Genomic DNA, 23,805 nt, shown 5'->3' on the forward strand with positions numbered 1-23,805 from the left:
ACTGAAATGCACCACCTCTTGAGTGGGGCACGGGCACTGTTCATGCATGGATCCCTCCCCCAGTGCTGAGATGCAGCTGTCTCTGGGGTGGGGTGTGGGGACTGTTTGTACAGGGATCCCTCCCCCAGCACTGAGATGCAGCCATGTTTGGGGTGGGGCACAGCAGCTTGTAAATCACCTGACAGGAACACTGGGCTAGAGCTGTGTTGAAAGATTTCTCTCAGGCTATTCTTACCGAGGTACGCATCTTTCATGTCCCCAGAGGCTCTGGATACGTTGATGAAGCTCGGCTCCCCGCTGCTCCCGTACAGGTATATCCCGCCGGACCAGTCATAGGCTCCCACTGCTCCCAGCACAGGCCCGTCCTAAACCGACACACACGGCAAAGGGAATGGATTGCACAAATCAGACAGCCCAGCAAAATATAGCCAGGGAGAAATAATTAACAGACTGAGCCACCATTCAGCACAGCCTCCCCCCCCCAGCTGCATTTGGCCAGCACTGACTGCAAAGGGGGAGCACCCCCTATGGAGCCCCTGCCCCACTCCCTGCAGCACAGCACCCCCTAACACCACCCTGGGGCACTGGGGCCAGCATTGACTGCTAAATTAAAGCACCTATAACTGCTGTGGACTACTAAGGGATGGTCTCTCCCATCCAGGCATTAAACCAGCCAGACTCTATCCAGGAAAATCCATCAGGCACCCCAGTAAATGGCAGCGTGGGACAAGCACTGGGGCCAGGCATCACTCACAGGGGACAGCAGGGAGCTGAATCCATCCTGAGACATCTCCAGCTGGAAGGAGCTGCCGCTCTGGGACTGGGTACCTGGGGGGAGAGACAGACAGACAGACAGACATGGGAGAGATCATCCCTAGGGAGGTCTTGTGTCCCATCCCCACCCTCCATGAGGCAACCCAGCGCTCCCGAGAGGGGAAGGTCCCATGTCCCGTTCCCTGCTGAGCCAGTCAGCCCCACTGATTAATTTGGCCCCCTGAGCAGTACATTACAGAAGCAGCCAGAGTTGCTAGCACTTCACCCTGGAGCTCAGATACTCTGGTGACGGGTACAGAATGGACTCCTTACAGGGATAGCTCCTGGGTCCCTTTGCGATACAGAATCCCAGCAGCTCCCTGGCCCATCGCTACCCCAGGAACCAGTTTACACAGCCCCAGGGCAAGTGAAGTGCTTCCCCCTGGTCCGGTACCTTCAATGGCAAAAATCTTCTCCTGCAGCTGGTTCTGGATGCCCCGGAGAGCATCAAAGTCATTCACCTGGAAGATGTGCTCGTTGGTGGGATTAGAGGCAATCTCACGGAGCTCCTGCTGGGCACTATGCTGGTAGAAGGCATCGCCTACCTTCATGAGGCAAAGGTGCAGGAGAGACAGGGACAGAAACAGAAGAACATAAGCATGGCCAGACTGGGTCAGACCAATGGTCCATCTAGCTCTGTTTCCTGTTTTCTAACAGTGGCCATTGCCAGATGCTTCAGAGGGAATCAGAAGTGATACATCCTGTTGTCCCATCCCAGCATCTGGCAGTCAGAGGCTTAGGGACACCCAGAGGCTTAGGGAAATACCATGAGACACCCTGACCTTCTTGGCTAACAGCCTTTGAGGACCTATCCTCCATGAATTTATCTAATTCTTTTTTGAACCCAGTTATACTTTTGGCCTTGGGGTTTTGAGGGTGTGTAGTGGGCCGGTCACTCTGTTCCAGTCAGAAAGGGGTTAAAAGCAGCCAAGGGAGGCTGGTTGGGTGGTCAGCCACTGGTGTGGCTGCACCCAATTAGGGCACAGCTGGCCCTGATAAAAGGGCAGGCTGAGAGGGTGAGAGATGTCTCTTCCTCCAGCTGGGGAGCAGAGATGACCAGGCTGCCTGGGAGAACAAGCAAGGTACCTGAGACAGAGCAAGGCTGGGGAAAGACAGGCAGAGCTGAGGAGCTCTGACCTGGTGAGTCCCCAGGCTGAGGCCTTGCTAAAGGCCAGGGGAGGTACTAGGGCTGAAGGGAGGCAGGTGGGGCTAGAAAGGCAGCAGGTCCAACCCTTGCCAGTGATGAGTGTCCATTTCAGACTGCAGTTTGCCCCTGAAAGAAGGGGCTAGATGACAACTGGCAGTAGCTACTGAGGCAAGGTGGGTATAGGGGGTTGGGGTTCCCCTGGGAGGGGAGACCCAGAGTGTGGGGGCACTGCTGCGGGGTAGTGCCCCAGAGAAGGGACACCATGGGCCAGGGGGGATGCAGGGCCTAGACTGACATCAGTGGTAAGACAAGTAGTGACAGCTGGAGAGACACTGGCCAGCAGAAGGTGCTCCAGTGCTGGAAGAGCTAATTCCCGAGGTAACCAGCAGGAGGCGCTGCGCCAGTGAGTGCTGCGCCTTACTACACAGGCACAAGACGTCAGGAAAATTTCGTGCCCATCCACAAAGGAGAGAAGCTTTGGTTACACACCTGGAAAAAGCAGCCTGGATAAAAAGATCCAACTTCCTTCTTTTTGGAGGGGCCTTACACCGTGATTAAGAAACTAAACAACTTGTCTGTTCTCATACAAGACACAAGGGTGTGCCCCTTTGTAATGCATTGAGAGTCGGCAAACAGATTAATTGAAGGAAAAAGGAGGGCAAACCAGAAGGCTGCTCAACCACTATCCCAGAGGGATGTAGAAAAAAATTCAGAGATACCCAGCAGGTAGCTTATAAGGGGAGACCAGTTGTGGAGGTGGAATTGCCAGGGTGTGCTTGGGACCTCAGCCCACTGCCATCTTCAGCAGACAGTCTATCCACAATAGATAGACCTGACCTAGAGGACATGAATCCTGCACTCCTGTCATTTAGATCCAACTACAAGTGATGTCTGGGTGGCTGAATTTGTTGCAGTGTCCCAACAAAGCTCTGTGATTCTGTAGGTGAGCATTAGGATAGATAGATCTCACCCCGATGGCATAGCGAATGATCCCAGCTCTCTCTGCTTCTGGAATCACGACTGAGTATCGAAGTTGATCATTTTTCATGCCGTCTGTTACCACAATGAGAATCCTGGCAGCTCCATCCCGGGATCCTTTCTGTGAGATAAACAGCTTCGTCCTGGAAATGTGGCACGGGCAGAGGGGTTAGTTCTTTCAGCCTCCATGTCTGTGGGGTGGGAAGGAAAGCACTTGTAGGGGAAGAGGAGGTACCTACACCACTTCCTGGATGGCAGTGGCTGTGTAGGTAAGTTGTCTGAACTGTCTAACTTGACGGACGAGTGAATCTATGTCGTTGGTGCTCTTGAACTTATTGAAGTCAAAGTGTTCCTTAAAAGTGGTGGAGAACTGCATGAGGGCAAACTGGGAGACAAGAGGGGGAACAGGACAGGGTGGAGTAAGAGTGGGTCAGAATAGCACAGATGCTGGGGCATTGGGGTCAACACAACTGTGAGGGGAAAGGGCCCTGTATGAGCCCCCAGCCCGCTCCCTGCATCTCAGCACCCTTTGATGCTGCCCTGCCTGCCAGGGGCAAGGGATGCTGGCGGCTCAAGGGTCTGGAATCAGCGGCTGCCAGTTACCAGCGTGTCGGTGCCACGGAAACGCCTTATGACCTCGATGACAAATGTCTTCATCGTTTCAAAGTCATGGTAATCAATGCTGCCTGAGCCGTCAATAAGGAACACGATGTCTGTGAGGTGTTTGGGACACTCTGGGGAATGGAGAGGGTGGGGGTTACCCAGAGAAATTCAGCTAGATGGGCCAAGAGACACCAAATGGCAGTGAAACTGCCAAGACATCTGCCCATCTAGCCTGGTATCCCGCCCCCTCCCCGCCACCGTCGTACAGGCCCATGGACCCATCTAGCCGGGTCCTGTCCCTGCTGCCCCAGATCAGACCAAGGACCCATCTAGCCTCATTCCTCCTCCTCCTCCCCTGCTGGCCCATATTCCCCCCCCCCCCACTTGTCCCCTGGGTGCTGGTTCCCCACCCCCTGGACTGCCCCTCACCTGGCAGACTGTCCGGGATGCGCCGGAGCTGCTGGAGTCTCTGGTCCAGGAGGAAGCAGTAGCCTTTGACGTACATGTTCTCCCCGCAGGCCTGGTGCACCGTGGGGCCGCACACCTGGGCACAAGAGAGGGACGGGGTCACTGGGCTCTCGTGAGTAGAGCCCCAGTGCGGGAGAGCCAGGGCCTTCTCTCCATGGATATGCAAGTTCCTGCCAGGAGAGGGGACTCCCATAGGGCAGATGGGACCCCAGGACCCAGCACTCGTTTCCCAGAGGGGACAGGGGAGTGACACAGGGACATCACCTAGTTACCACACTCCCTGCTATGGCAACGCCCAATCATTGGTGCCATGTCTACATCAACCAGTTACACCCCTCCCTGCTATGGCAGTGCACAGTCAAGGTTGCCACGGTGAAGTCATCCAGTTGCCACACGCCCTGCTATGGCAGTGCACAATCGATGTCACCATGGCGACATCACCTTGTTACCTCCATCTCTTACAACATCATCTCATGACAACTGTCTCCATGGTGATGTCAGCTGGTCACCATGCTCACTGCTAAGTCAGTTCATAGTCACTGTTGCCTTGGTGACATCACCCGGCGACCACCTTTCCCCACTAATTACGGGAGTTACCAAAGACCCCCATAGAGTTACATCACAATTATGTCACCCAGTCATGAACTCTGCCCAAGTACCCCAGTCGCGCTGACACAGCCGTTACTACCAGCTGTGAGGAGTGGGGTTTGGGGGGAGCTGCCCCATGACATTCCCAGGGAGCAAGTGTCAGACCCCAGTCCCAGCACCCATCCCCCCCATGCACGGTACCTACCAGGAGCTGGGAGCCCTGGGCAGCCAGAGACAAACCAAGGGACATCTTCACAGCATCAGAGGGCCCTGAGGGTGGAAAAATGCACACCAGAATGAGCAAATAAACCCCACCCCCTGGATAGAACCCAGGAGTCCTGACTCTCAGCCCTGCCTCCCTTCACACCCCAGCTCCAACCCACTAGATCTCACAGCGCTGGAGATAGAACCCAGGAGTCCTGACTCCCAGACCCCCTTGCTCTAACCCACTGGACCCCACAGCACAGGGTGCCCCTACTCTGGATGGGGATCTCCTGGCAGCGTCCGGAGCCCGGGCCGCACTTGTAGACTTTGCCGGTTTCATTCACGTTTCCTGTCTGCAGTGGGGCCCCGACGAGCAGCCTGTGGGGAGAGAGCAGAGGGGGGCTCAGGGGATACCCCATCACACCCAGAGGAGTGGGGCCCAGGAGGGGCAGCCCAACCAGACGGGCCCCTCGGGGATGGGTGTGAGGCACATAGCTATGGGGTCCTGAACCCCGCTCAGCCCTTACCCCCCAGCACTGGCACTCCCAAACTGCACCACGCTCTGTCCGAACCCTGCAGCAGCCTCCTGGAAGGTGATGGGTCCCTCCATGTCCACGCTGAATCCATGGCTCGGTGCCAGCACTGCAGGGGTTAAACAGCCATCTGTTAGAGCTTCCCCTATGCAGAGTGGGGCCAGTGGTGGGGGCTCAGGGACCAGCCCCTCCTGTTTCTAGGACTGACTCTGAGGCCCCACTCCCCTCCCAAAGCTGAGTATAGAACCCAGGAGTCCTGACTCCCAGCAGCTCATTTAAACTTCCCTTATGTCTAGCCCTTGAAGGCCTTTTCTTCCAAATCATTCCATGCAAATCAGCCTTCATAGATTTATGGACTGTACCGCCAGCTGGAACCACTGTGATCATCTAGCCTGACTTCCTGTGTAACACGAGCCAGCAAACTTCCCTGAACTGAACCAGACCAGAACATTTAGAGAAACATCCAGTGGTGGAGAATCCACCACAACCCTTGGTAAATTGTTCTGGGGGTTAATTCCTCTCACTGTTAAAAATGTTGCACCTTATTTCCAGTCTGAATTTGTCTAGCTTCAACTTCCAGCCATGGGAGCACGTTAGACCTTTCTCTGCTAGATTGAAGAGCCCATTGTGACAATCAGCAGCATCCCCCCACCTTAATAGCTAGCAGCCAGCAGCCATTAGGGGGAAGCAGACACCTCAAGTACACAGTAACCTGAACTTTTCAACTGTCTTCCCTTTCAAGGCCTTGAGGTAGTTGGAGCTGGTCCCAAACTGGTTTTCACTGACCAGATAGCAGAAGCACGAGTCTGGCAACCACCAATCAAGTGTTAACACGGCAAGGGCCTTTGTCTGAATGTGTATAAAGGATCTGTAAAATGTGTGTAAGACAGAGTTTTTGTACCAAGGTGCAAAGCTCTCCTTTCTTCTGCAGAATAAAGCAACTCTTCCTTATCCCTGTCTGGCTGTTATTGGCTCTCAGCTAGGTGAACCCTATATTTCAGTGACAGTTTCTGGCGACTCCGCCGGGACTCTCCTAGCTCAGACATTGGACTCCGGATGGCTGCGGCGAACTGAAAATGGCGCCAACGGGGTGCTTAGCCCCTTTTCCTCATTTCACCGCAGCCCCTGGGATTCGTGCTCCGATAAGGTGAGACCTAATAAAATAAGAAGACACTATCTGGGTCTGGTCTGGTTAACTGGTTAATAAATTTCTGTCTTATACATGTGGGCATTAGGTGTGTAAACGAAACTGAGCCTCTCATTCATAATTCCTCAGAGGAAAAGCCATTGCGTGCAATAAAGCTCTGAGGTTGAATTGGGATCCTTCTGTCCCGTCCCCTGTAGCGGTCAGTATTAGTAAAAATTCCTGTAATAAAATCCTATTAGGCCATAATTCCCTCTGATCTCTGTGTAATTCTCTGTTAAAGTATCAGCAGGCAAATGGGTGGGTCTCTGATAAAACCCTCTAAGGATAGCCCTTTGAATTATATGTTAAGTAAATGGCCTTTACCCGGTGTTTAAAAGTATTCTGGTAATGGGTATAGGTGGAAAGCCATTTGACTGTTCTGTGTTACAAAAAGCTACTGTAAAAATCTCTGAAGTCTCCACCTCCCATGCCTTTCTGCTAGCTCCTGATTCCCCAGTTAATCTCTTGGGCAAAGACCTGTTGTGTAAATTGCGTGCTCAAATGTTCTTTTCAAATAACAAAATCGTCCTCCGGTTACCTCAAAACCAACTTCCCCAGCTATGTGCTGTATTAACCCAGAATTCAAAAAACTCGATCCTGCCTGCGGGCCTGATCCTACCCGAGCAAGTCAGACAGAAGGTACAAGCCTCCCTATGGGGCACTTCAAAAGCGAACTTGGGCACTCTCCGGACAGAGACGGTACGAATACCCCTGAGGCCAGGCATTAACATTCCTCAAATTCGTCAGTATCCCATCCCCTGAAAAGCTCTGTTTGGCCTCTGAAGTCTTATCACCACATTCCTGCGGTTGGAAGTGCTGGTTCACACCAAGTCTCCTTTCAATACTCCCATTCTGCCAGTCAAAAAACCTGACAAACTAAAAAAAAACCCTGGAATACCGATTTGTCCAGAACTTACGTGCAGTAAATAAGGTTGTTCAAGCTAAAGACAATGTGGTACCTAACCCCCACACAATCCTGACTGCCATTCCAGCAGGTACTGCTTGTTATTCGCTAATAAACTTATGTAATGCTTTTTTTTAATATTCCTCTAAATAAAAACAGCTAAAATATCTTTGCATTTACATAAACGGACCCAAAAACTAAAAAAGCAAAACAACGAACCTGGACTCGGCTTCTGCAAAAATATGTAACATGCAAAATGGACACTATTCCCTTGTTAAATTGTCTTCAAGTAATGCATCATCAAAAAAAACCTCAACCAGATCTTTCAGATGTGCCCATTCCAAATGCTAAACTGGAGCTGTATACAAATGGCTCGGCACGGGTCGTGGAGGGCCAGCGGGTATCTGGGTTTGCAGTAACTACTCAGTTTAATGGATTACAGTCTGCTCCCCTGGAACCTTCCACCTCAGCCCAGGTGGCAGATTTAATAGCCCTCACCCAAGCATGTAAGCTGGCAGCAGGTCAGTCTGTAAATATATATACTGACTCAAAATTTTTCTTTGGCGTTTGCCATGCCACAGGCCAACTCTGGGCAAAGTGTGGGTTTATTACCTCCAGTGGCACTAAAATAGCACATGGGCCCTTAATCCTAAAATTATTAAAAGCCATACACCTGCCATCCGAAATTGCCATCATCCATGTTCGGGCCCATCAGAAGGGAAACAATCCCACCATCTGTGGGAACCGGCTGGCTGATTCAGCTTTAAAAGCAGCCTCCCTACAGCCTTATATTACCAACCAGATGGTTCTCACATCCTCCACCCCACCAACTCCAGTCCCAGCCCCTTTTACCCCTAAGCCATTAAAGGTCAAGCGTTGAAAAAGCATGGGGGCCGCCAAAATGCCAAAAGGGAAATGGCAACTACCTAATGGAAAAAAAGCCCTGCCCCGAGCTGCTCTGCGACCTGCCCTATTTAAGCTACACAAAAAAAAAACACACGGTAAAGCAAAAGCCATAGCAGCTACTGTAAATAAACTTTAATATGCCCCTAAAGTATTCCAGAAAGCCAAACAAGTCCTTGCTACTTGTGACATCTGTGCAAAATTCAATCCAAGGGGGGAACCTAAAGGCCCCCCCGAAGCCAGGTTATGGGCATACACACCCTTCAAGCAACTTCAAATTAACTACTCAAAAATGCCTAAGTACCAAGGCTACAAGTACCTTCTTGTAATTGTATGCCAACTAACTGGCTGGACCAAAGCATTCCCAACTAAACAAGCAACTGCCTTAAATGTAAAAAAAACCTTATTAAACCATGTCATCCCTAGGTTTGGCCCTCCTAGGTCTATTAACTCTAATCAAGGAACTCATTTCACCGCCCAGGTTATTCAACACATTGTTAAGGCCCTAGGTATTACCTGGCTTCTACATACCCCTTGGAAAAAGAAGAACAGGAGTACTTGTGGCACCTTAGAGACTAACAAATTTATTAGAGCATAAGCTTTCGTGGACTACAGCCCACTTCTTCGGATGCATATATGCATATATGCATCCGAAGAAGTGGGCTGTAGTCCACGAAAGCTTATGCTCTAATAAATTTGTTAGTCTCTAAGGTGCCACAAGTACTCCTGTTCTTCTTTTTGCGGATACAGACTAACACGGCTGTTACTCTGATACCCCTTGGAGACCACCATCTTCTGGACAAGTAAAAAAAATAAACCAAACTTTAAAGCTTAAGCTCTCCAAATTGTGTGCACAGACTGGGTTAAAGTGGCTTCAGGTTCTACCTTCGGCCCTCTTGGCAGTTCGAACTGCCCTTAGGGGCCGGCTCCGTGTCTCACCCTTTAAACTTTTATTTAGCAGGCCATACACTGGATTTGCTGATCCAGGATCTGTAACCGATTTAGCCACTTGGGGTGACGAGGAGCTAACCAGATATGTTGTTTCCCTCCAAACCACTCTCAAATCTCTCCACAGGTATGCAGTTCAGTTTCAGTCCCTACCTGCTGATGTACCTGCTCACCGAATCAAGCCAAAAAACTGGGTCTATATAAAAAAGTCAAAACATGAGCCTCTCCAACCCCGGTGGGCGGGCCCCTTCCAAGTCCTTCTTACCTCTCACACTGCCATTCAAGTAAAAAACCAAAACACTTAAATACACCACACCCAAGTCAAGCTAGCCCTTAGAACGGGGCCAGAAGCAGACAACTTCGAACCTCAAGGAAGCACCGCCAGCTCTTCCCACCGCGACCCGGAAAAGCCAGAAGCAGACAATACCTGGAAAGCTGAACCTCTCAAAAAACTAAAGCTTCTGTTCCGGCAAACAAAGTCCTAAGACTTTATAACTATGGGTTCTCAGACGGTGCTGCAGTGGCTATTACTTTTGGATCTGCCCCTTGTACAAGCTAACCCGCACCCAGCCGTTAAACCTCTTCAGCGAATGGCTACCTTGGGACACTTGTCTAATTGTTAGGGGGGGTTTGTGCTCGCATCAAAAAAAATGTTGTTTCTATGTTAATCATTCCGGCTTAATTAAGCAGAATTTACAAGCCATTAAAAATGCTGCTGTTATTTTCCATGCTGTATCTCTTAATCACACCTTTAGTTTTAAGGACCTCCTCCCAGACCTTGGGTCATGGTTCACGGGGCTCTTCTGAAAAATTATCAAGTAAATGTTTTTTTTCTTTCTATGTGTTATTTAAGTAATGTTTCAATATGCAAAATGTTTATGTAGTGCTGTTACTAAGGGCTCTGCCGCCCATAAAAAAAACACAGTATCTTTCCCTCCAGCTTAATCGCAAATTGCGTAACGGGCCTGACAATTTGGGTTTGTCAGGCCCGAAGGGGGGACTGTGACAGTCAGCAGCAACCCCCCCCCTTAATAGCTAACAGCCGTTATGGCAGCCAGCGGCCATTAGGGGGAAGCAGACACCTCAAATACACAGTAGCCTGAACTTTTCAACTGTCTTCCCTTTCAAGGCCTTAAGGTAGTTGGAGCTGGTCCCAAACTGGTTTTCACTGACCAGATAGCCAGGGCCAGCTCTAACTTTTTTGCTGCCCCAAGCAGCAAAAAAAAGTGCCCCCCCACCCCCCCGAGCGGCGCGCCGCTGGAACCCCCCCCCCCCGAGCACCGCGCCCCCCGCCAAGCACCGCGCCACCGGAAACACCCCCCCCCGAGCGCTGCGCGCCACACCGTCAGAGCGCCCCCCGCTGAGCGCCGCACCGTCGGAGCGCCCCCCGCCCGCGGAATGCCACGCCGCTCTGCCCCCCCGCCACCCCAACATTGGCCGCCCCTTACCAGGTGCCGCCCCAAGCATGTGCTTGGTTGCCTGGTGCCTGGAGCCGGCCCTGCAGATAGCAGAAGTACGGGTCTGGCAACCACCAATCAAGTGTTAACACAGCAAGGGCCTTTGTGGGAATGTGTATAAAAAAAGTCTGTAAAATGGGTGTAAAACAAAGTTTTTTGTACCAAGGTGCAAATCTCTCCTTTCTTCTGCAAAATAAAGCAACCTTTCCTTATCCCTGTCTGGCTGTTATTGGTTCTCAGCTAGGCGGACCCAATATTTCGGTAACACCATCATGAAATATTTGTTCCTTATCACTATCAGGCAGGTTTTCTAATCTTCTAATCATTCTCATGCCTCTTCTCTGACCCTTCTCCAATGTATCAACATCCTTCATGAAGTGTGGGCACCAGAACTGGACACAGGATTCCAGCAGCACTTGCACCACTGGCAAATACAGAGGGAGTAGGCCCTCTTTACTCCTACTTGAGTTTCCCTCACTCATGCATCCAAGGGTTGGCCGCAGCATTGCACTGGGAGCTCCTGGGCCCAAGCAGTTCTCGGTCTCTCTATCGAGTCTATCAATGAGTGCAAGGTGGCCTGGTAAGCTTGTGCCATGGGAGCCAGAGCTGAGACCCACCAAACTCATGTCATACAAGAAAGACCCAACAGCCAATTGGTGAATCCCTAATGCACAGCGTAGCCAACTCCCCCTATGCACAGCTCTCCTCCCTTCTGCCCTCTCCATCCCTGCAAGCCCAGGCCTGGGAGGAAGAATCCCCTTAGAGCGGCCCCCACCAACCCTGAGACGTGGTAAAGACCCTGCAGAGCTGTAGGAGGAGCAGATATGGGGCACAGTGGGTGCAGAATTATGGGGCAGGTGGGTGGGGCTGGGGGGTAAAGGGGAAAGACAGGGACTGAGATGGTTCTAGGAGGGTGGGAGAAGCTGAGCTGGCCTCCCCCATTCTTCCCTTTTCAGACCCCATCTCCCAGTCTGTCCCCCCTTCCCAGTCCATCCCCCTCACTCTCAGCCACCCCAAAGTCTGCCCCCTCCATTCCCTGATGAGTCCAGGCCTCAGGGACAAAAGGGACGTGACATTGAAGCAGGAGGAAGCATCTGTGGTTTTACAGCAGGTTTGCGCAATTGCAAACACTGCATCCACTTCACACCTGCCAGACCCTCCCCCACATCCTACAGAGCACACACCCCACAGAGAAGGGGAGTCGCACTGTGACCCACTCCCATCCCAGAGAGTCTGGGGGAAAAGAACACAGAGGGAACTGAACCCAGGAGTCCTGATTATCAGCCCCCCCACCCAGACCGGCTCCAGGCACCAGCTGACCAAGCACATGCTTGGGGCGGCACCTGGTAAGGGGCGCCCAATCTTGGGGTGGCAGGGGGGCGCTCAGGGTTTTTTTTTTTTTGGTTCGGTCAGGCGGTGCTGGGGGTTTTAGTTTCGGCGGCGGGGCACCCGGCCGTGCGGCGCTCAGCGGGGTGTGTGTGGCGATGGGGCGCTCCGCAGGGGGGGTTTGTCAGCATGGCGCTCCGTGGGGGGGCGGGAGAGGGCGGCAGTGCAGCGCTCGGCGGGGGGGGGTGTTCAGCGGCGCGGTGCTCAGCGGGGGGGGTGTTCAGCGGCGCGGCGCTCGGCGGTGGGGTGGTGTTCAGCGGTGCGGCGGTGTTCAGCGGCGCGGCGCTCGGCGGGGGGGGGCGTGTGTTCAGCGGCGCGGCGCTCGGCGGGGGGGGGGGGCGTGTGTTCAGCGGCGCGGCGCTCGGCGGGGGGGGGCGTGTGTTCAGCGGCGCGGCGCTCGGCGGGGGGGTGTTCAGCGGCGCAGCGCTCGGCGGCGCGGTGCTGGGGGGGGTGTGTTACGGTGGGGCAGCTTTTTTTTTTTGCTTGGGCGGGGGAGGGAGTTAGAGCCAGCTCTATCCCCCACCCTCTCAGGCACTACAGCCCCATTCCTCTCCCAAATCTGTGGAGAGAACCTAGGAGTCTTGATACACAGGGCCCCTGCTGTAACCCACCAGACCCCCCCAGAGCCAACCAGGGAAAGGACCCAGGAGTCCTGACTCCTGACTGTCCAGCTGTTCCCATCCGCCTGCCAGGGAGTACTCACTGGGCACCCATGTGGAGGATCCCAGCTTTTCCCAGTCCCTCTGGCTGGCACTTACCTGCGCACAGGTAGAGGAGCAGAGGCAGGGGGTCCATCCTTTGCTGGGTGAGGGGTGTGTGTGGAGCGGGGAGTGAGAGGTTCAAGGACGCTGCCTGGAGAGGAGGGTGCAGAGGAAAGAGAAGTGATACCGAAAAGAGAGAAACACTGACCAGAGGAAGGAGAGTGTGTTACGAGGAGGCGGCAGAAAGAAAGAAAGCGACAGTGAGACAGACACACAACTAGTCAGACACACTCTAGCAGTGCCTGCTCTCAGCCCCTCCACAAATGCTGTCAGAGACCAACTGAAGTGCAGCACCCGTGTCTTTTTATTGTTTGTGTCCTCACCACCTATTATTTACAGAGACCAACACTCTGGGCAACTACTAACTTCCCAGCCAGCAAGGATCTAGAGCCCACACTCCTCCCTTTCCTGTCTCCCCCTGCTTCCCATCTCTTAGCCAGCCTTATAAGGCAGGCTGGCTACTCAGGCCTGCAACTGGATCCACTCTGGTAATTAGGTGTGGCCCCTCCGCCAGCCCAACTAATACCCTTCTTCCTCTGGAACAGCGCTAACAGGGGCCTGGCTTGTTTCTCCTAGGCAGCACCCTGTTACACACACACACACACACACACACACACGCCACACCACACCACACCAAGAGACAAAAAACACACACAAAAACACAGACCAACCAACATACCTACACTGAAACACACACACAACTACACAGATGCACACAACTACACTGAGATATACACACACATCTCTATATTGAGTGAGAGAGAGACGCACACACAAGGCAAACAAACACACACACAGAGGCACGCAACTAACAGACACAAAAACACTAGATACACAGAGACAACTAGACAGAGAAATACCCCTACACTGAGAGAGAGACACACAACTACACAGAGATAGACAGACACATGCACAATTAGACAGAGACACACAACTGTAGTGAGACACACACACACAGCTAAACACACAGACACATATACACAACTACACTGAGCCAGAGCTAGACACACAACAATACTGAGACACACAAATCACACACACAAAACACTGTCACCCAAAAACATGCACAGTTAGACACCATCATAATCGTACACACAATATGACAGAAACAACCAGACACAGATAGTCACAACCACACACACTCCTGCACTGACAAAACCACACACACTTTTCTTACACCCAGTGACGACCACTGGACAAACATTCCCTCCCAGCCATTCCTGAAGAAGCAAACCCTTCTGGGCCAGTGCCTCCCCTTTGGCTGTGTGAGCCGCTCGGTGTGAGAAAGCCAGAGGGCTCCCACCTGATCTGCACCAGTGGGGAGCTCATACCTGAGCCCCTTGGCAGCTGCACCCTGTTGCAACTCACAGGAGTGGAGTAGGGCTCTGCTAGGTCATGGCCATGATGGAGGAAACTCGGGGGGGCAGGGTGGGTTTCAACAGCACACTGGGTTTCACTTCTTCTAAGTTGTGTTGTTGGGTGACGGCTAACCAGCCCCTGTGGTCCACTCTCCCAGTGGCTGCATCTCAGCGCCGGTCAAGTGATCACTGTATAAACAGTCCCCGCGCCCCATCCCAGATGTGGTTGATTCCCATTCACTCTGTGGTCCAGAGGAACATAGAACCATAGGGTTAGCAGGGACCACAACGGCCATCTAGTCTAACCCCCCTGTCAAGATGCAAGATTTGTTGTGTCTAAACCATCTAGGACAGATGGCTGTTCAGCCTCCTTTTGAAAAACTCCAGTGAAGGAGCTTCCATGGCCTCCCGAGGCAGGGCCGTTCCATTGTCCCACTGTTCTTACAGTTAGGAAGTTTTTCCTGAGATTTAATCTAAACCTACTGTGCTATAGTTTGAACCCATTGCCTCTTGTCCTGCCCTCTGTGGCAAGAGAGAACAACTTTTCTCCATATTTTTTATGGCAGCCTTTCAAGTATTTGAAGACTGTCATCATGTCCGCCCTTAATCTCCTCTTCTCCAAGCTTAAACATACCCAGTTCCTTCAGCCTTTGCTCATATAACTTGCATTGCACCCCTTATATCATCTTTCTTGCTAGTCTCTGGATCCTTTCCAGTTTCTCTGTATCCATTCTATACAGCAGTGACCAATATTGGACGCAGTTCTCCAGCTGAGGCCTAACCAGCACTGAGTAGAGTGGTACTATCACTGCCCGTGACTTGCATGCTATGCCACTATTAATGCAACCTCAAATAGCATTTGCTTTTTTTGCAACAGCATCGCTTTGCCGACTCATGTTGAGGTTGTGATCCACCGCAACTCCCAGATCCTTCTCAGCAGTGCTGTTGCCAAGCCAGTTATCCCCCATTCTGTATTTGTGCATTTGGCTTTTTTTCCCTATGTGTAGCACCTTATATTTGTCTTTGTTGAATTTCATTTGGTTGTCTATAGCCCAGTTCTCCAATTTATCAAGATCCCTCTGAATTTTAGCTCTACCCTTTGAAGTATTGGCATTTTCCGACCCCAAGCTTTGTGTCATCTGCAGACTTGATCAGTAAGCTCTCTATTCGTACTTCCAGGTCATTAATAAAGATGTTAAACAACACCGGGTCCAGAACAGATCCTTGTGGAACCCCACTTGAGACCTCCCTCCAATCTGACATCATTCCATTAATAGCTACTCTTTGTTTGTGGTTGTTTAACCAATTTTGTATCCATTTAATGGTAGTTCCGCCGAGCCTGCGTTTCTCCAGCTTACTTATGAGAATGTCATGTGGGACTGTGTCAAAGCCTTGCTGAAATCCAAATATATTAGGTCTACCACATTCCCCCTATCCACCAAATCAGCTACCCTATCAAAGAAGGAAATCAAGCTGGTTTGGCATGATTTGTTCTTGGTAACTCCATGCTGGCTGCTATCGATTACCCCTTCATCCTCCAGGTATTCGTAAATTGAATGTTTTATACGTTGCTCTAGTACCTTCCCAGGTATCGAAGTTAGGCTGACTGGTCTATGGTTTCCCAGCTCCTCCCTTTTCCTCTCTTTAAGGATGGGCACCACATTAGCCCTTCCCAAGTCTTCCAGGACCTCTCCTGTCATCCACGAATTTGTAAATATTATTGCTAGTGGCACTGAGGTTTCTTCAGCTAATTCCTTCAGCAGAATTGCCAACTCTCATGACTTTGTCATGAGGTTCATGATAATTATTGTTGTCCTTATAGCCCCAGCTCCTGGAGTCAAGTGGATATGTGATGATTTCAGCCTTCATTCTTAAAGAAAAATTAAGTTTCTAGCTCTTGTGGCTGTGGAGAAAGCTTCAAAATGTGACCCCAGTGCAGCCAAAAGGCTCAAAATGCAGAAGGCAAATAAAAAGAACTCAAAATTTCCTGTTTTTAGCTAATCTCATGATTTTAAAAAACAATCTCATGATTTTTCGTGAGCCTGCCTCATGATTTTTGAACAGTTGGGGTTGGCAATATCGCTTCAGTACCCTCCAGTGAATAGCATCCGGCTCTGCTGATTTGAATTCATTGCCTTCTTATCGTCTTCCGTTACCAGCTCAGCTTCTCCACTGAGCAGTGGACCCCCACCGTCTTTGAACGTTCTTTTTTGTCTGACATATTTTGTCTGAACATGCAGAAATGGAAAGAAAAACACGGAGGGGGGTTGGTCATTTCAGAAAAATGTGGAACTAGTGAGGCAACCTGACTTCTAATTTCCCCAATTCTTATCGCGTACCAGAACGTGGCATCTGATCGCACGACAGAAGGGGAAATGGCAAAACCACACGGAGAGCCAGGACACGGTTCCCCATTTAAAAATAGACAGCGGGATCCTCGTTCATCTCCTTGTGCCTTCAAACCTGCAGAACAAAGACACGCTTTCCAGGCTGAGCATTTACACAGCGATCCCTTGCCCAGCACAGAGATGTAGCCGCCTCCGGGTGGGGCACAGAGTGTGATGTTCTTTACAGGACACCCACAACTGTGCGCCACTGTGGCACCCCTCTGTCTTAGAAGGAGTGAGCTTTACTGGAGATTAGACTGGTTGGCAGCTCCCTGCCACCTGTCTGTCCATCTCTCCAGCCAACTCCTCAAGGCTCTGCCAGTCTTTACCTTGCCTTGCAGGTAACGGTCAGCGGCCCCAGTTCCCGAGTTCCCCAGAAACGTTTCTCTGCAGTGTCCGGTCCCTCTCCCTGGACACTCACAGACATTTTTCTTTGCTGCCTCCGAAGAGACAGAGTGCACACACCAACCTGTTAGCTTAGCTGAGGACTCTCTTCATACGTCAATACAACAGCACAGAGATGGTTTATAGTAAAACTAAGTTATTTTACAAAGAACAGAGATTTAAGTGATACTAAGCAAGAGAAAAAGGGACAGGTCTGGCTACGAACCAAACACACTTTCAAGGACCTAAAACTTAATCTTAGTGAGTTACAATCTTTGCTTGAGTTTTCTCACTTATGCCCAGTTACCAGCATCTCTAGCTCTTCCCAGTCCCAGCGGTCACAGAATCAGAGGGTGCTCTCCGCAATGTGCTGGAAACTAGAATGTCTTTTGGGTCCCCTTATACTTCCCCAAAGCCCATTGTCTCTGCCTCCAGAGCCAGGAAGATTCCCAGGAGTGCCAGACTCTGTCCTGTGGTGAGCTCACTAAGCTCTTCCCTCCATACCTTACATGACACTGTGAAGGTCCATATTATGACAGTGTGTTGGGGGCAGTGAGTGCATCAGGCCTGGTATGAGTTACAGTATGAGGTCCTCTGCTAGGTGGCACCGAGGGCCTCCCAGGGTCACCCGTCCTCTCTTGCAAGCAGGGGCGGCTCTAGCTATTCCGTCGCCCCAAGCATGGCAGGCAGGCTGCCTTTGGCGGCTTGCCTGCGGGAGGTCCCCGGTCCCGCGGATTCGGTAGCATGCCTGCGGGAGATCCTTCGGTGTACCTGCCGCCAAATTGCCACGGAAGCCGCGGGACTGGTGGACCTCCCTCAGGCATGCCGCCAAAGGCAGCCTGACTGACGCCCTCACAGGGACTGGCAGGGCGCCCTGCACGGCTTGCCGCCCCAGACACACGCTTGGGGCGCTGGTGCCTGGAGCCGCCGCTGCTTGCAAGGCTGCAGAGGGTCAGCCACTGGCTGATCTGTAGACATTGGCTCAGAACCCTCATTCCAGGACAGGGCATCTGCTACTATATTTTCCTTAATAGGTGCAATTTACATGACATATTCTTTGCGCGTCAGGTGTGGTAAGATGAGGCCCTGAGGCCTGGTATGAGACATGAGGCCTGAACTAAAAGTAATGCTCAAGACTTTGCTAACATAAAAAGTAAAGTTAAGCTGTGAGCCAGAGGCAGGTCCTGCTCCCAGAAGTTGGCTGCTAATTGCACGTACACACATACAAGCACTAATAAGATGAACGTGTGCCAGGATGGCACCAGAACATCCCGGTACGAACAAATCCCACGGAGATAACAAGGAACAGGCAGACCCATCCTAAAGACAGGGTCAAAAGGACAATATGATGGATGGACTTGTTTGTTCGAACCAACCTGTACCAGGGGAAAGGCAGCACCCTAATGCATAGAGAAGTGGTACCTCAATACGTCAGGAGTGATGTGTAAGCTGTTTGTACCTGGGTATAAGAATGCATCCCTGAGTGGATGTCTCTGTCCGGCCTAGGGGGCAGTGGAAAGTCCCGCCACTGACTGAGCCGGTCCATTGTCGGGGGAACAAATTCGTAGTATGTCCTGTAGAATCTGCAAGGAACTATTACTGTGCTTCATTTGACAATAAACCCGACCGGGTGCCTTCGTACCTTATCAGAGTCTGTGGTCATTGGGGGTTCTCTCGCGGTTTGCTGTACCAGCGATCTGCAGAGCTGGGGCAGCACACAAAGGGAACACACGCATGCAGCCGACTGTTATCAACACTGAACAGAGCAGAGCACCACACCGGTGACGTCTGCTCCACCGCAGCAGATTGTTTTAGTACCATGACATGCCCACAGCCCTAACAACACCCCCTACGAGCTTTCCAGAGTCACTGCTTTCCAGGCTACAGGCCCCCATCCAGGAAATGTGAAAGATATTCTCGTTGTTCCTGGATGGACAGCTTTGCATTGGACCGCGTTAAAACACATCTGTGACTCTGGCAGACCAGCTGTCAGCTCATGCCAAGGCATGGCACACTGACACATGCACAGCTGGGAACCAGTCTGGCTCACCTGTTAAATTAGGTATTAGATTTTGAAAAATGTGTGTAATGTTTAGACTTTATGAAATGCTTGTGTAAGTTGCTGCAGGCATTGATCTCACTGAAATATCTATACCCCATGTTATAAGGTTATATTGTGGACAAAGACCATGGGAAGTTCCGCCTCATGGGTTTGACAGGCAGCAGCCCCATGGCTCCTGATTGGCTCCCTGTCCCATATAAACCCAAGGGGCAGTTCAGTCTCCACCCAGGCAGCAGTGTGGGTTTTCAGTAGCTGCCATCACTGCCCCTGGCCCATGCTCTTCAACTCCTGGCTTGATTTGGACTTAGACTCAGATCCTGAAATCTGACCCTCCATATTGAAGGTCTCCAAACTGGTCTGGACCTGACTATGGACTCCTCGGCTACACCTAGCCTTAGGTTTGTCCCTGCTCTGACACCTGGCCCTGACTGCTCTTGTTGGGATCCTGGCAATACTGGATATGAGTATATGCCCCCAGTCACCCAACCTGCTATCCTGAGCAGACAGCAGAAGACCCACCAGTGTGCTCAGAGTGGTGTCACAGGCTTAAAGGCTGGACCTTTAAGGGGAGTTGGGCTCAGCCCTGGTCAGCTGCTCCTGTGTCTCCTGCACACCCAACCCTGGGGGAGCTGAGTGAGGGAGAGGGTGGCAGGAGAGAAGGAGACTCCAGGGGCAGGCCCTGGAGAGGCAGATAGCCTGGAGGCAGACTGGGAATAAGGCTCTAGCCTGGGGGAGAGACTCCAGGCTTGGGTAGGAGCCAGGGATCCAGGGAGACAATCCGGAGGGTCAGCGCTCTGTGTGAGAGAGCAGGGCTGAAAGGGGGGCCCAGGAAGGATGGTGATACTGCTTAGGGCCATTATCAGTGCCCAACCGGGGGATGGTAGAGCATGAAGCCAGCTCGAATGAAGAGTTTATGAACTGCCAGAGGATCAACCCGAGGGGGAAGCCCCAAGATGGGGAGGGCTCCTAGCTCCAGCCTTATGGAGCATCAGGGAAGCCACAACGGGGAGAAATCTCAGTGGTGATCCCATTGCAATCAGAGCTCGGTCCTGCCTGCAAGGACCGAACCCAGGGGGCAGCGGATGCCCTGAAGGGGGAAGGTGCTGCAGTCAGCACGGGGAAGCCCATGAGGGACAGTCCCTGTTGACTTTACTGCCCAAAGCTTTGGTGCTTAGGAACAGCTGGTACAGAACGCTGCAGTGCGGGATATTGGGCGTGCATCAGACTGTCCACTCCCTCCACCGGCTTCCCTTCAGGAGCAACTCCAGAATGACGCCATGTGCGGACGCTCCGATTCTAGAAAAGGAGAGTCTTGTTCCTGTTGGGTTTCACCCATGTTGAAAGTGGAGCCCTGCACCTTAAATTCATGCTCACCTGAATGCAGCTTAGTTTCCATACCCTGAGATACTGAATCTGGTTCAAAGGCTTGGTCCTTAGCTTCAAGGCCTGGGCCCAGGGAATCGAGAAACATCTCAAGCTTCAGGATAAGGATCAGGGTTGGCAAATCTACCCCTCTGGGTCTTGTTGTTCCGTTTCTGTACAGTGCCTAAAACCATGGGGATGTGGTTGCCTACGTGCTACCATAATACACCTAATAAATGTACAGTACCTAACACAGTGGGGTCCTGGTCCATGGGCAGGTAGCCTACATGCTACCGTAATTCACCCAGTAAATAATGTTCTGTGCTTAGCACGTTTGGATCCTAGTCAATGACTGGGGCGCCTAGGTGCTACCGTAATACACGTAATAAATTCTATATAGTGCCCAGTGCAATGGGGGCCCATTGTGTAGGCTGGGTGAGACATTCCAGTGGCCAGCAGAAAGCGACGTAGCCTTCTCAGAGTTGGAAAAAGGCTCCTGTCTGGAGGATAGCTTTTACTGTAGTATGGGGAGGGGATGCTGTCTGCCCACAGCAGGAACACTCCCATCTCCGATGCAATATTTTGTAAGATCAAATCTGAGTTGGCATGAAAAACATCTTGACAGTAAGACGCTGTGTCAATATAGAAATACTTAAGACTGTATCATTGGTAATTTGCTAAACTATGTCTTTCCTGAGAGGGGAGGGTATTGCTCTGGGTTGGATAAAGACTAATTCAAACTGCCCTTCATTCCGGATACATGTAAGAAACGAACCATCAAGCTCCTTTATGAAATGGCGAGCTGAAACCATAGGAGCCGCTGCGCAAAATGAAGGTCATGAAAGGCCACTTGGAAACTGAGCTGTGGGCGGGGGGGGGGGGGGGGGGGGGGTTCTGGGTGCTGTGTGTGTGAACAGAAGGAAACGGAAGTCAGCAAGGAAACATTAGCCACAGAAGCACTGAAAGCCTGACCCTGACTAAGAGGTGAGAGAGGTTTTGGACAGAGTGATAGCTAGAAAGGGGGCTGGGGGTGGGAGCAAAGAAACTGTCTCCTGCTGTTTGATTCTCGCTGTGTTCAGGGAAACAGGATTTTGTATGTTCTTTGTAAACAAACAGGATTGCATCAAAGGAATATCTGACCCCATCATCAATGTAACCTTCTAACAAAAAAAATGCACAAGACCCTGAATATTGACTAACCACTCAATTCAAAAGGTACAATGCTATTTAGAATTGTGCCCTAAGGAAGAGGCTAATAGCTGCCATCAAGTGGTGTTTGATTCATTGGCAAAGCTGTTAGGAGTGTTAAACACCTTTCTTTCAGACTAAATTGAAGGAGCAATTAAATGTCCCTTTATGTAGTGAGAGTTGGAAATGGGAAGCCACTGCCCAAGCCAGAAAGCAACGTGGGAAGGCCACTCAGAAGTTTAAACCATGAGGACTGAGGGACTTTGATACCCAGAAAGATACTGAAGTCCCACAAGGATCAATTCTGTCTAGTCCTTTTCAATATCTACATGCAACTGCTAGGTGAAATCGTCAGATGGACTCAAGTGCAAGCAATATGCAGATGAGACACAGCTCTACAAACCCTTGGGCACACACCAACACACCACTACCACCAAAAATGGCCAGTGCTTGGATGTGATCAACTCATGGTTAAAAACAATTGGCTGATGAAGAACCCGAGCAAGACAAGGGGTATTGCTGGTGGGCAGAGGAAAGTACTTTGAAGAGTTCACAGCTCTGGTGCAGTCTCCTCCAGTTGAACAAGCACACTCACAATTGGTCAGTTCAGTCCATAGTCTAGAAGTACTTTTGGATTCCCTGTTGATGCTGATCTCTCACATAGCAGCATCTATGGGTAACCTTTTCTACGATCTCTGGTTGGCTAGAACACTCTGTCCCACCCTGGCCTCAGTTATACACCTATTCACCACCTCTCAGCTGGACTACAGTAATGTGATGGACCGTCACCTGGACATGAAGCCATCAGTGCTTAGGAAACTCTGACCAATCCAGAACACTGCAGAACATCATTCCCCAGCATGGGATACCATGTGTGAATTTATCCTGTCCGGTGCTCTCAACACTGGCTGGGGCTGACAGCTCATGGCCTGGGCCCAACAGAACTCTCTACAATAAGGGTAAAGCTTGTCTGTGCCGGAGACAAAACTTTCTCGGGGGCTGGTTTGTGGAACCAACTCCCCCAGGAAGTAAGGACCATCACAAATCTCCCCACCTATCATTCCAAGTGCCAGGTGCATGGTGATGACTCATATCAGCAAAGGCAGGTCAAAACAACAGCAAAAACCCTACCAAAACAAGCCACTCCACTGCACACACAATTCCTCACCATGGATGATAGAGGGAGAAAACTCCCTATGACAGATGTTAGTCACGTTGCTTGGTGCACGGCTGGAAGGCGCTCAGATACTGCAGGTATGAGCACGTTATACAAACAGGATTGCTGCCTCCAGAGCCCCACCACCACCACACCCATGGCCTGGGATGGTCCTGCAGACCCCCTACCCTCAGTTTCCTCTTGGTTTTCTGCAATAATTGACTCCCAGATCTGAGGACTGATTCCACCGCCCCACCGCCCCTTTGTGGGCTCTGAGTGATGACCTCCTTTATGGAGTCCAAACCTCTTCATCAGCCCCACAAGTCCAACCCTGCTGCTCCCTGAGTCAGGAGTCCCAGAGCCCTCCCTGCTGGAGCCATGCTGACTCAGGTCAGCTTTCCCTCCCTGGGCTGGGAGAGGCCTGCGGGCAGCCTGCCTTGCCCTGCTTGTATCTCCCCTGTTAGGAGAGAGGAAGCAGCATAGCTGGTTGGCTGGGAGAGAGGGGAGCCTCTCTCTACAAGGATCCTGCTCCCACGCCCTTCAACAGTGCTTGATTTGTGCCAGGGCTAAGCCCCAGCATCTCTGGGTTTGGCAGTTCGTAGCCCCGGCACCCCAGGCTTGGCAGTTCAGAGCCCCGGTACCTCTGGGCTTGGCACATCAGTTACGAAAGTAAAAAAAAAAATTGCTTGAGCCCCGGCACCTCTTTCATTACCAATTAAGCAAAGCCCTTAAAGAAACAGCAGTTTGGGGGTCCCCCCGCTCCTGCCAGCATTAACTGTTTCCCCAAGACCATCTTCCTCTCTGCCTTTCCCTCCGCATTCATTCCCTCCAGAAGTCCCAGGAACCTTTAAAGGCATGCTCAATAGAACAGAGGTTGACCAACCCCTAGTCCCTACTACTCTTAAAGGGACAGACCTCCCTGTTACAAACCTCTATCGACTCCAAGGCCACTGTGATAATCTCGTCAGACCTCCTGTATCACACAGGCCAGAGAATGTCCCCAAAATAATTCCCAGAGCTGAACTTTTA

General features: G+C 51.4%; 1 protein-coding gene across 5 annotated transcripts in view; it reads right to left on the reverse strand.

Moving 5' to 3' along the window:
• The window catches only part of LOC101948023 (integrin alpha-D-like), a 28,277-nt gene extending 14,816 nt beyond the window's left edge, over window positions 1-13,461 (reverse strand). The window contains exons 1-11 of one of the 5 annotated variants that reach the window (XM_065594238.1): window positions 12,877-13,461; window positions 5,329-5,443; window positions 5,076-5,179; window positions 4,803-4,867; window positions 3,971-4,085; window positions 3,542-3,672; window positions 3,178-3,323; window positions 2,931-3,081; window positions 1,208-1,358; window positions 755-828; window positions 236-365 (exon numbers count right to left, since the gene is read on the reverse strand). In XM_065594238.1, coding sequence (XP_065450310.1) covers window positions 236-365; window positions 755-828; window positions 1,208-1,358; window positions 2,931-3,081; window positions 3,178-3,323; window positions 3,542-3,672; window positions 3,971-4,085; window positions 4,803-4,867; window positions 5,076-5,179; window positions 5,329-5,443; window positions 12,877-12,913 — 1,219 coding nt within the window. In that variant the 5' untranslated portion in view covers window positions 12,914-13,461. Of the gene's footprint in view, window positions 1-235; window positions 366-754; window positions 829-1,207; window positions 1,359-2,930; window positions 3,082-3,177; window positions 3,324-3,541; window positions 3,673-3,970; window positions 4,086-4,802; window positions 4,868-5,075; window positions 5,180-5,328; window positions 5,444-5,875; window positions 6,000-12,876 lie in introns of those variants that run through there. The other 4 variants (XM_065594239.1, XM_065594240.1, XM_065594241.1 and 1 more) reach the window with 4 other exon arrangements.
• Between the last annotated feature and the right edge of the window lie 10,344 nt (window positions 13,462-23,805).

This window comes from Chrysemys picta, chromosome 4, assembly GCF_011386835.1.
Source record: "Chrysemys picta bellii isolate R12L10 chromosome 4, ASM1138683v2, whole genome shotgun sequence".
NCBI lineage: Eukaryota > Metazoa > Chordata > Testudines > Emydidae > Chrysemys > Chrysemys picta.